The sequence below is a fragment of the Megascapheus bottae genome, chromosome 13, assembly GCF_031878675.1.
Source record: "Megascapheus bottae isolate mThoBot1 chromosome 13, mThoBot2.hap1, whole genome shotgun sequence".
NCBI lineage: Eukaryota > Metazoa > Chordata > Mammalia > Rodentia > Geomyidae > Megascapheus > Megascapheus bottae.
Window position 1 is genome coordinate 56,803,794 of NC_143521.1, and position 11,471 is coordinate 56,815,264.

Below are 11,471 nucleotides of genomic sequence, written 5' to 3' on the forward strand. Positions count from 1 at the left end.
CTCCTGGCCACTGCCCTTGCCCGTCCTCCGTCCCCTGTCACCCAGCCCGCGCCCCTGACCGCTCCGCCCGCCCTCCTCCTCCTCCAGCGCTGGGATCTCCACAGGTTCCACTGCGGTCCGCACACCTCCCACCCCGCGCCCCCCCTCCTTACGCCCCAACCTAAGGCGGACCCGAGTGCGCCCTCCCGGAGCTGGGCCGTGGGGCCCGCCTGCCCGAGGTGGCCGGGAGGGCGCCAGGGCTCTCCAGCGCCCGGGTGGGCGGGGGCAGGTTCGCATCGCGGACCCCCAGGACCTGGGTCTGTCCATGTGTCTGTCCTTGTCCCTTCGGTTTCTGCCCGGTTTTTGCCCAGCTACGGGGTTGGGGAGGTGGCAGAGGCCCTGGAACAGGAGGAATGGGGCTTTTGTGGGTCTCTGGGTTTGCCCATGTGCCACAAACCCTTCCCAGAGGCAAAGAACCCCCAAAGGGAGGGGGGTCAGGTTTATCTGTCTTAAAGAGGCAGGCCCGGACTCTGGAGGCTGTGCCCCAGTGGACTGAGGACCAGAGCATCGCAGTCACAGCAGGACAGGAGACACCCACAACCCCACTGTAGCCCTCTTGAAATTCCTCACGTTTTACTGAACAAGGACTCCCTGACTTCAGTGTGCAGCGGGCCCCGAAAGTTGCCACAGTAGACTCTTCTGACTCAGGGAAAGTGCTGGGAGTGGAGTCAGGCTGTGGGGCTTTCTTTGCCTTGCCTCCAGCCATTTGCCAGGCTCCAGTTGAAGCGCTGGAGAGTCAGCCTTGAAAGACACTTGCCCTCTCAGCTGACACTGCCCTCCCCTTCCAGGGGCTGCAGGGGTCGGAGTTGGCCCTGTTTCCACTGCTTGGTGATCCTGAGCAAGTTCTGGAATCCCTTTCTCTGGGACTCAGTTTCTCCCGCTCTGTGGAACAAACGAATGCATGTGCTACAAAAAAAGCACACTGCCACTGCTGCCAGTTAAGCTGGTCTTCCTGCTACTGTCACAGCCAAGGCAGGGATCCTGGCCTGAACCCCTTACACCAACAAATACTCCATTCCTGTTGGAAAACTAGGGGAGATACCTGACTACAGACTGTCAGATTCTTCATAATAAACAAATGCTTACTCCAGAAACCAAGAGTACGGCCAAAACATTCTTCCCAGCCAGCAATGGCTATAATCCTAGCTACTCAGAGGGCTGAGATTTGAGGGCTGAAATTCAAAGCCAACCTCGGGCAGGCAATCTGTGAGACTCCGAAAAGCTGGAAGTGAAGCTGTGGCTCAAGAAGTAGAGTGCTAGCCTCAAACAAAAGCAGCTCAGGGACAGTGCCTAGGCACTGAATTCAAGCTTTAGAACCAACACACACACACACACACACACACACACACACACTTCCCAATGCATTTCTCTTTTACTTCTTATGAGTCTTGGTTATTTTTTGTTGCATAAAACCAATACAGCCAGGAAATTAACTCCTGTTTCAAAGTCTTTAGAATGACCATTGCTAACTAGACAAAGTGACAGGAGCTCCGGGAATGACCTAAGTTTAGACCCAGACTCAAAGAGAAGTCCCTCTCTAGGATAGGCGTCTCCTATCCTAGTGAACCAGGTTAGATGCAGTCACTTTTATGTGCCTGTCCATGCCCCACCCTGGCAGTCCACATCAGTCAGCCAGGGACCCTTCAAGACAGCCGTGCCTACCAACTGAACCACACCTGAACACCAGGCAGTACCTGGTGTTCAGATTTAAAATGGTCTGGACATTGACAGCTGAAACCAGAGCACCCACTTCTACAACATTCCTGACTTCAATGACAACATTGGAGCTCCATTATTTGTTATTCTTACAAGGGAATATTCCCCTCTTGGGTTGTTTAAAAGCAGTCATCTGGTTGACACCCTTTTTTTTTTTTTTTTTTTTTTTGCCAGTCCTGGGCTTGAGCTCAGGGCCTGAGCACTGTCCTTGGACTTTCTCAAGGCTAGAGCTCTACCACTTGAGCCTCAGCACCACTTCCAGCTTTTTTCTATGTATGTGGCACCAAGGAATTGAACCCGGGTCTTCGTGAATGCTAGGCAAGCACTTTAACCACTAGGCCAAACTCCTGGCCCCGACACCCTATTTTAAAATAGTTATAATGAAAGCAAAAGCCCCACAAGTAACATGCATGTGCGTTAAGAGGAGCAGAGACAGGGATGATCCTGTTCCAACAAATCAAAATGTCTCTTTGGAGGAGCAAAGATGACAGAGTGAGCCCCTCTACAGCCAGCTAGCTTGTGGAACCCAGGTAGGCTGGGACCCTGGGAGACCCTGTGAGGAATCAAATCCCACAGAAAGAGCTTTCCTGTCCACATGTGCTTTACATTGTTCCCTAGATAGGATTCTGAAGTCAGGGCTTGGCAAGACTTTCTGTGCTCTGTGGGGGTAGTCCTCTACTTCTTTTATCCAGCTACCATCCCCACTGGAACAGCCACACCTTCCACACATTACCTGAACTGAAAAGGCTGTATTTTAACTTGTTCCATCTCTGAGATTCAATACAGAGAACTCCTTTGGGTCCAATTATCCTTCAGACTTTTTCAGGAAGAAAAATGCAGCTGACACGGTCTTCTGAATCATAAAGACAGAGTTTGCAAGAGGAAATATGATGTTCAACTTGAACAGGTGCTTAGGTTTCGTTGTTTGTCAATACGTTCCCCTTTCTTGCAAACCAGACTGAATAGCTATCAATGAGTAATGGCTTTGGGATTTGTTTTGTGAAATGCCTTCCACTTTGGACGACAATTATGAGAAACACAGTTGAGACAAAGCAAGTGTGCAATAATGAAATAAGCAAGAAAGTTATAAAAATATTTTATTGAAATGTACCCCACTTATATTTGGTCCTCTAATCCAACAGACCTGCTAGGATGGAGTGCAGTCATTCCTGAAGGTGGGATAAAGGCACAGAGCACCAGAACTCCTGAACACACACCTCATCGTTTCATATCACAAACAACTTAAACTGGGGGAAGCACATTATGTCCAAGGTTCAGATGGATCTTGCAAGGCAGATATTTCTGTACAACGCTAGTTTTTCATGAATCACTTGAGTTTGAAAAGTATGCAAGTAAGAATTTATTCTGATTTCAATTGAGTGAATCTACCCAGCCCCCAATTTTCCAACAAATCTGCTTGCGCAGTGGATACAAGAGCTTACTGTAGCCCTCCTTGTCCACCTGTGACACTCCAGCCAGCGGAGGGTCATTCACCACCATGTCCTTCAATCTGAAAGAAAACATTGTTTCTGTCCCTAAGCTCGTGAGTGAAACATCAAAAAACAGTGCAATCTAAAGGCCTCTACCGCCAATCACCAACACAGACAGGGCAGAAGTCATCTAGGAAACACAAATCCTGTAGCTCCAAGAGGAAGGATGGGAGTCAGGGCCACCTCAAGGACTGTACTGAGACCCACGCGTTACTTCAGATGACACGGGCACACAGGGACAAGATGTCCAACTGGACCCTTGACACAGCGTATGTCTAGAAGGCACTGTCCACACTGGCACAGCACAGCATAGGGTACTAGAAACCACAGAGGTTCTGGAACAGTAGGTCCACGTCCATCTTCACCCAACCACAGGCAGCACGCGCTGCTGGTCAGCTGACACGTCCATCTCCTCCAGCTCCGTGGTTACTGGCTGGAAATCACTTTTCCTATCTACAAACTGCTGTGGGAGTGCCACGACCGCCACAGTCCTCTTGTTACCCCCCAGCACCAGTGCCTGCTCACTGGGAAAGGAAAGCAGACCACACATGGGGCGGGGTGGTTTGTGGAGACCTAGAAATCCTATCACTAACATGGGGAACATAAAGGTTGCTATGTCATCCATCCCATTTCTGGGGAACGTGGCAGAGCCATCCCTGCAATTCCTCAAGAACACACGGCATCTTCCCTCAGTGGTCACCGCGCATGCTGAGGGAAGCAGACAGCCGTCTCAGGTGTGAAGTGATCTGTGCTGAGCAGTGCATATCTAGTCGTCACAGGGGCTCTGTTCCTTTTACCCCCGAGTTCACCCAGCGCCGCTGCTGGGGCAGGCACGTGGAGGCCGTTCCTAGGCAGCCTGTGGTCCCTGCACAGAATGCTGGAGACCTTACCTTGGGAGGTCAGCCAAGGAGTGAGATGAGCATCACCACCCCCATGAACTGCGTGAACAGCACCAGGGGAGTGAAGAACGACCACACGTTCCACAGAGCAACATTGAAGCTGAAAGGCACCAAGCACACACACACCTTCAGTGAACGCACCGTGATGTCCCTCAGGACGCCGCAACTCTTCCACATCCTTCCTTCCTTCCTTCTTTCCCTCCCTCCCTCCTTTTCTTTCTTTTGTGCCAGGCCTGGGGCTTGAAGTCAGAGTCTGAGAGTTGCTACAGAGCTTTTTTGCTCAAGGATGGTTTCCTACCACTTGAACCACAGCTCCAATTCCAACTTTTGACTAGTTAACTGGAAATAAGAGTTTCATGGACTTTTACCAGGGCCAGTTTCAAACTGCAATCTTCAGAGCTCAGCCTCGTGAGTAATCAGGATTATGTACTTTCTACATACAATTTTTCTTACTCACAAGGCTTGGCCAATGTTGGAACGAAAAAATTTACACACACTGAATAAACGTGCACAACTTCCTCTAAGTTCCTGGTACTGGAGTCACTAGAGGTAGCTGGCATGGCTTAACAGAAATGATGCTAAAACTCAAAGTCAGGGTGTGCAAGGAACCAAGAATTAAGACTGTAGACTGACTTTATAAGCAAACACACCACCAAACTAGCATGGGGAAAAAAAATTTCTCTAGGAAATGAGAAATATAATCATTTGTAAGATGCTATTCAATTTGTCATTGAGAAAAACAACTCCTATTACCAAAGTAAAAAAATAAAATAAAGGGGCTGGGAGTTTGGCCTAGTGGTAGAGTGCTTGCCTAGCATGCATGAAGACTCCGGTTCGATTCCTCGGTACCACATATAGAAAAAAGCCGGAAGTAGTACTGAGGCTCAAGTGGTAGAGCTCTAGCCTTGAGAAAGTCCAGGGACAGTGCTCAGGCCCTGAGCTCAAGCCCAGGACTGGCAAAAAATAAATAAATAAAAATAAAAAATAAATAAAATAAAATTTTATGACTGAATTACAAGGTAACAGAAAGCTTTATAAACAGGTAAGTGTTCCACACAGTTATTCATTTTAACACTGAAAATTTTGGTAAATATGAATGTTTAATAACCACCATCCCACCCAGGGATCTCAGCTACAGGAAGATTGTGGGAGGTATTTATCTTTTGATTTGCTGTTAATTTACAGGTTCACAGATTATCTCACTGAAGTTGTTCAATGAGTAAAGATTTACTTTTTGGACATGGATATTGATTAACTGAGAAAAGAATAACAGTGTGTGGCTACAGGAAGCTGGTTTTGCAGACATGGTGTGAGTTTGCTTGGAAAGCTTCAGTGCTACTTACCGGAGCTGTGCCGATATCCATTCTGCGTGAGTATTATAGACAGTGCCACAGGGGAGGGGCAAGGAAAACTGGGGAGTCATCCCTCAGTATCTGGGGATCCATTCGAGGACTCCAGATCGCAAACTCTGCATACTAGAGTCACTCACAATACTCATGTACACGTCAAGTTCTTTCTGTAAACCTACATGAAGACCTTATACTGTGTAAACAGCTACAGCCTGTACTGCTCAGAGGATGATTACAAGACTTGGTGTGGATAAAATTAATTTTTTCTAGTCAGTGATGGATTTAATTCATGGGTGTAAAACCCTGGAGTGCAGAGGGCCAGCAATACACCACTCTGGAACAGTCTAGAACATTCTGGCACTGTCTACTGAAGTTGTATATGTACACCTCCAGAATGCCAACAGAGACATACACACGCACGGGGCCCCGAGAGGTACAAACAAGAATGTTCTCAATGCAAGCAGCCCACATACACCACAGCAGAACAAGCAAGCAGGGATTCAGAGATACAAGGTGATGAAGAACAGCCACAGAAACAAACCAGCACACGCCAGACATAATGGTACATAATCCACTTCCCTGTAAGTTCAAAACTGCACCAAATGAAGACAGAGCATTTGAGGGATGTGAAATGAACTATCAGGAAGGCTATGGTTGGGGAGGGTGCAAGGGCAAAGGGCAAAGAAGGGGAAGGACCAGGATCTGGCTCAGTTCTTTCCGGTGAGCTTTACACCAATGCTCATTTCGTGAATACAGTTTATTCAGGCCTATCTTTGCTTTCATACACATTGTGCATCACACTTGTGCATATACTGTACATCATAATGAAAAATATTTTAAAAGCATAGGCTACATACAGAATGTGATCATTTGTGTTTGAAATAAGCAGCCATGTGAAGAAGGAGAATAACTAAAGAACATGAAAGTTAGGAGACTACTTTCTTGGGAGACTGCATTTTAGAACTTGGCCACTGTGACTGACCACCCAAGAAATCTGCTGTTCGTTCAACTTACCAAATTCCTGCTGCAATAAACGTGGCAGTTGTAACGGGAACTAACGTTGGATACTTGGTGTCATATTCTTCAATTCCACGGTACCACTCCAGATAGAGAATGCAATACAAAGCAACAGATAAGCTGACCAGCAGCAAGGCCCCTCCAAAGAGAAGCCAGCTGTGAAGACAAAGACAACGTAAGTGTTAAGATGATTGGGGATAGAGCAGCAGACAGCTTATAAGTTTTGTTAACAACTCATAGTCTCTTTCCACGAATGTCAACTGGAGAAAGTACAGAGGGACCAACAATTCCATAGTCTCAGCTTACAGTCTCAATCTACTGGGAGAGGAATATGGGGGGGGCAGAAAAAAGATACATAACTCATAAAAAGAAAAAAGACAAACTTTGCCTTGTCAAACATCTGGCTTGAACTCAGGGCCTGGGCTCTGTGCCAGCGCTCTTTCATTCAAGGTTAGCTATCACTTTGAGCCACAGCTCCACTTCTGGTTTTCTGGTGGTCAGCTGGAGATAAGAGTTTCACAGATGTTGGGCCTGGAGTTTGGCCTAGTGGTAGAGGGCTTGCCTAGCATGCAGGAAGACCCAGGTTCAACTGCCAGGTACTACATATATAGAAAAGCCAGAAGTAGTTCTGTGGCTCCAGAGGTGGAGCGCTAGCCTTGAGGAAAGCCCAAGGACAGCGCCCAGGCCCCAGGATTGGCAAAAAAAAAAAAAAAAAAATGTTTCACAGATGCTCCTGCCCAGGCTGGCTTGGAACTGTGATCCTTAGATCTCTGCCTCCTCAGTGTGAACACCACAAAGATGTTCACCAAGGATCTTTAACTTTTCCAAGTTAAAGTTTCTTAGAATACTGAAAATCAGCTCAGGAAGACTGAATTCTCTCTCAGCTCAGATGCCTGAGCTGGTGGGCACAGGGTGACTCAGGCCTGTAATGACTTGCGGCAACCTGGAGGCTGGGGTTGTTAGGATTGTGGTTCAAGACCAGCCCAGGCAGAAAAAGTTCACAAGACTTCTTACCAATGAAGAGCTGAAGCCATGGGGTGTGCCCGTTACCCTAGATGCCACCGCCACTCCCTTTCCTGTTACCTGAGACCTTCCCATCATTCTCCACTGTAAAACCCTGGGATGTGATTCTGTTCTATGTCCACTTGAGATTAGACCAAAGGGATGTCAGCCTAGTGAAGGAGAGACTGTATGAAGGTCACAAAGCTTCTGACTCCTCCCACTGGTGAATGTCACTGCAACTCTTAGTTACACCCCATAGTTGTCACACCCTTTAAGTTGTAACTACTCTGAAACACACACTGACACAGGCCATACCAGCTGTGACTGGCCATGGTTCTCACTTCCTCCTCCCAGGTATCTAGCACTCTGTCCTCATAAAGACCATCAGTGCTTTTTCTTGCTTCCATGTTCTCCAAATGGAATGAGTTTCCTAAATTCATTACCTTTCCCATTCTACAACAGAGTTGTGCTAAAAGCACTCAAATGACTTCTAGCTCTCACTAGTAGCTAAGTTTTCTTACCTACTAGTGTGAAAATTATCTTGAAGGGTCTGAAAGAAGTCCACATAATAGGTCACAACAATGGATGCCAAAATCCAGAATGCAGAGTGGATATTAAGCCTGGGAAGAGGTTTCTCCTTTTTCTCAACAGCAGTAGAGGCTTCTGCAAATAGGGAAATTTTAACTTATATAAAATTATATAGAAAAAAAACATCTCTTTTATGTTAAATAAAGTAGCTTCCAAACTATTTACCATAGCAAAGATATGGAACTAACCCAGATACCCCTCGGTTGATGAGTGGATCAACAAGATGTGGTATTTATACACAATGGAATTCTATGCTGCTGTCAGAAAGAACATCACCCCATTTGTAAGGAAATGGAAAGACTTAGAAAAAAATCATATTAAATGAAGTAAGCCAGACTCAAAGGAACTTAGGCTCAATGGTTTCCCTCATTTGTCATAATCAATAGAAACCTTGGGCTCTCCTAGCAGAAATTTACAATAGAACAAAATCTAGATACATAAGCTAAATGAAAGGACCTCCAGGATATAGAAACAAAAGCCATATCATGAGTGATTGTTGTCCTTAATGTACTGTTATCTCTCATCTCTTTTGCTGTCCCTTGGTTATCTCATATTGTTACAGTATTTCACCTTGTTATCTGATATATTGTATATATGCATAGTTGGTTACAAGAAGTTGGATAAGGGAAGGGAGGAAAACAAGATGAGGGGTGGGGGTGGGAGGAGGGAAATGGGGACCAAGACATGAGAAAGGGTATCAATATATGTGAAGTTCCCTTCTATCTGGTGAATATAATGTAACTCTTCTATTAATTACAATAAAAAATATATGAAAAAAAAAGAAATGAAAAAAAGTAACTTCCAAAACCAGAATCTCTCCCATTATAGCACCAATTCCTTCCCTAAAGCCATCATGAGAGGATTTTTTTCCTGCAGAAATATATTTGGCTTATTTCCTCCAAATGAATTTCAAAATCATACACCTTCTTACTCTTTCCAATATAATGATGTATAGGAATTTAGTATTTTGCTTTACCTTTCTCTAGGAAAGTAAGTAGAACTGTTAATTTCCCAAATGCAAATGTCAGCACAACAAATGGACTGAGCTCTTCCAAAAACAGCTAACTGAATAGTTTAAACAACCATCACCTCTAGAAGCAGCTCAGACACAGTAAAAAACACCAGAGCCCTAGTCCCAGTTCAGTACTGTGTGGACAAGTGGTGGGGTCATGTCTTCCTTCTGGGACTTTAACAGAAAGGTGGTTTTGATTTGCCTTCTACATTCACCTGAGAACCAGTCCATTCAGAAAGTTCTGGGTCTTTAAAGGACATTGGTTTCCATGTAAGGGGGTGGAAGAAGGAGTATTCCTAATACATATTTCTGAGAGATACCCTCAAAACTTAAAATCATCGTGCTGGGCCAGGAACTTGGCCTAGTGGTTAAAGTGCTTGCCTAGCATGCACGAAGACCCGGGTTCGATTCCTTGGTACCACATATATAGAAAAAGCTGGAAGTGGTGCTGAGGCTCAAGTGGTAGAGCTCTAGCCTTGAGAAAGTCCAAGGACAGTGCTCAGGCCCTGAGCTCAAGCCCAGGACTGGCAAAAAAAAAAAAATCATCGTGCCTTGGCATGTTCTAATTTTGAAAAGCTAAAGAATGGACATGGGGCCCAGGGGCCCAGTGGCTCACACCTGCCATCCTAGCTACTCAGGAGGCAGACATCTGAGGATCCCAGTTCCAAGCCAGCTGGGGCAGGAAAGTCTGTGCGCCTCTTACCTCCAATAAATTACTCAATTAAAAAAAAAAAAGAAAAACCAGAAGTGGCACTGTGGCTCAAGTGGAAGAAGGCTAGCCTTAATCACAAGGAAGCTCGGGGATGGAGGGGCAGGAATGGACATTTATAACATAGATGGCAAAAAGATTTAACATGAACTCTCCCCCATCTTTATCCCTGGTACCCCAATCCAAGAGCACCGACGAGTACTACCTAAGGAACTCTTCCCTGTTCTATGCATCTACAGGGGAACTCAGGGTTATGGGTGCTTACCACACATCCTTCTGCCCTTCCCTCCTACAATCACCCACACGGGGATATACACATCTCGGGTGGTGAGCTGGGCGCGGTGGCTCAGGCCTGTCATCCTGGCTACTCGGGAGGCTGAGATCTGAGGACCAGGGTTCAGAGCCAGCCTGGGCACGGAAGGACCCGAGACTCTTATGTCCAATGAACCTCCAGGAAACGGGAAGGGGGGCTTGGCTCCAGGGTAGGGTGGTAGCCTTGAGCTGAAGAGCTCGGGGACAGCGCCCAGGCTGAGTTCAAACCTCTCCCCACAGCCCCCCCCTCCCCGCGGCCCCCGCCCCGAGCCGCGCACTGCCGGGCCGCCTGTGGGCGGAAGCCGAGCGCGCCGCTCGCCCCCGGAGCGGGGCCGGAGAGCGCCTCACCAGAGCCAGCGTCGCCCTCGCGGTCGAGCCTGGCCTCGACCTCGGGCGGGAGCTGGTAACGCCGCCGGAGCCGCTCCCGAGCCCACGGAGCGTCCATGTCGGCGCTGCCCGGAAGCGCGGCGGAAGTGACGTCGGGCGCGTGCGGACTTCCGGCGGCCGCGGGCCGGACATCCGGTCGCCTCGCCGGTCCGCCAGCCCGGCGTGGAGTGTGCGGGGTCGTGCTGGTTCCTGAGGCTCAGTCCGCCGACGGGAGCCCCGGGAGCCCCGGGAGCCTCGGGAGCCCCGGGAGCACGTGCTCTGTCCAGCTGTCTTGTTTTCCAGGGCGGACGCCCCGGCCCGAGGTGATAAGCCCCCACCCTGCCCGCCCGGAACGCGCCTCCCCCACCGCTCACGCGCGCGCGTCCCCCCCCCAGTGTCTGACCCCGCCACCCGCCGTGGCCCCGGTCACTCCCGTGGGAACAGCCCTGACTGGTGTCCCGAGCCGCCCGGCCCGGAGCGTGCTCTTCCACTTGATTCCCACCCAAGGAAGGGGATCCATCGAGCCTGGTGACCTTGGTCAAGGAATCAACTTCTCTGGACCCATTTCCTCCTCTTGCCAGGAAGGGATTTTAGGTTTATGGTGGGGTGTAGGCCCTGGATACCGTTCCTGTGAGTGTTCACACACACCGACAGATTTCTTTGATTATGAAAAAAAAAAACAAACAAACACTGGGAATGAAATTGCTTTTCCCAGCAAACTGCCCTTGCCAACACTCGGTTATCCACTAGATCACTTTCCTCCTTCAGGAGTCCTGTTCATTACTGCTTCCCTACTGCGTCCCATGCTTAGCTAATCCGATACTGACTGATGAGAACCTCTTGGCTCCAAACTGTTAGATCCTTTTATTGGGCAGTGGAGGCAGAGAGAAGACACTGGTTTTATACAGCTCCAGGTTCAAGCAGGACCACAAGATAGTATTGTAGGGATGAAAAATAATTACCCCCAGACTC

The 11,471-nt window shown here is 48.1% G+C and overlaps 1 protein-coding gene across 2 annotated transcripts; it reads right to left on the minus strand.

Moving 5' to 3' along the window:
- Positions 1-2,835: 2,835 nt before the first annotated feature.
- Positions 2,836-10,593, minus strand: Tmem128 (transmembrane protein 128). Of its 2 annotated transcripts, none has more exons than XM_090344112.1 (5): positions 10,482-10,593; positions 8,034-8,175; positions 6,508-6,666; positions 4,136-4,244; positions 2,836-3,265 (listed from the first exon to the last, which is right to left on the minus strand). In XM_090344112.1, exons 1-4 carry the CDS (start codon positions 10,576-10,578, stop codon positions 4,145-4,147), a joined length of 498 nt encoding a protein of 165 aa, XP_090200238.1. In that variant the 5' UTR covers positions 10,579-10,593; the 3' UTR covers positions 2,836-3,265; positions 4,136-4,144. The 2 variants fall into 2 exon arrangements, with proteins under 2 accessions (XP_090200238.1, XP_090200239.1); XM_090344113.1 differs by lacking the exon at positions 10,482-10,593 and adding an exon at positions 10,087-10,133.
- Between the last annotated feature and the right edge of the window lie 878 nt (positions 10,594-11,471).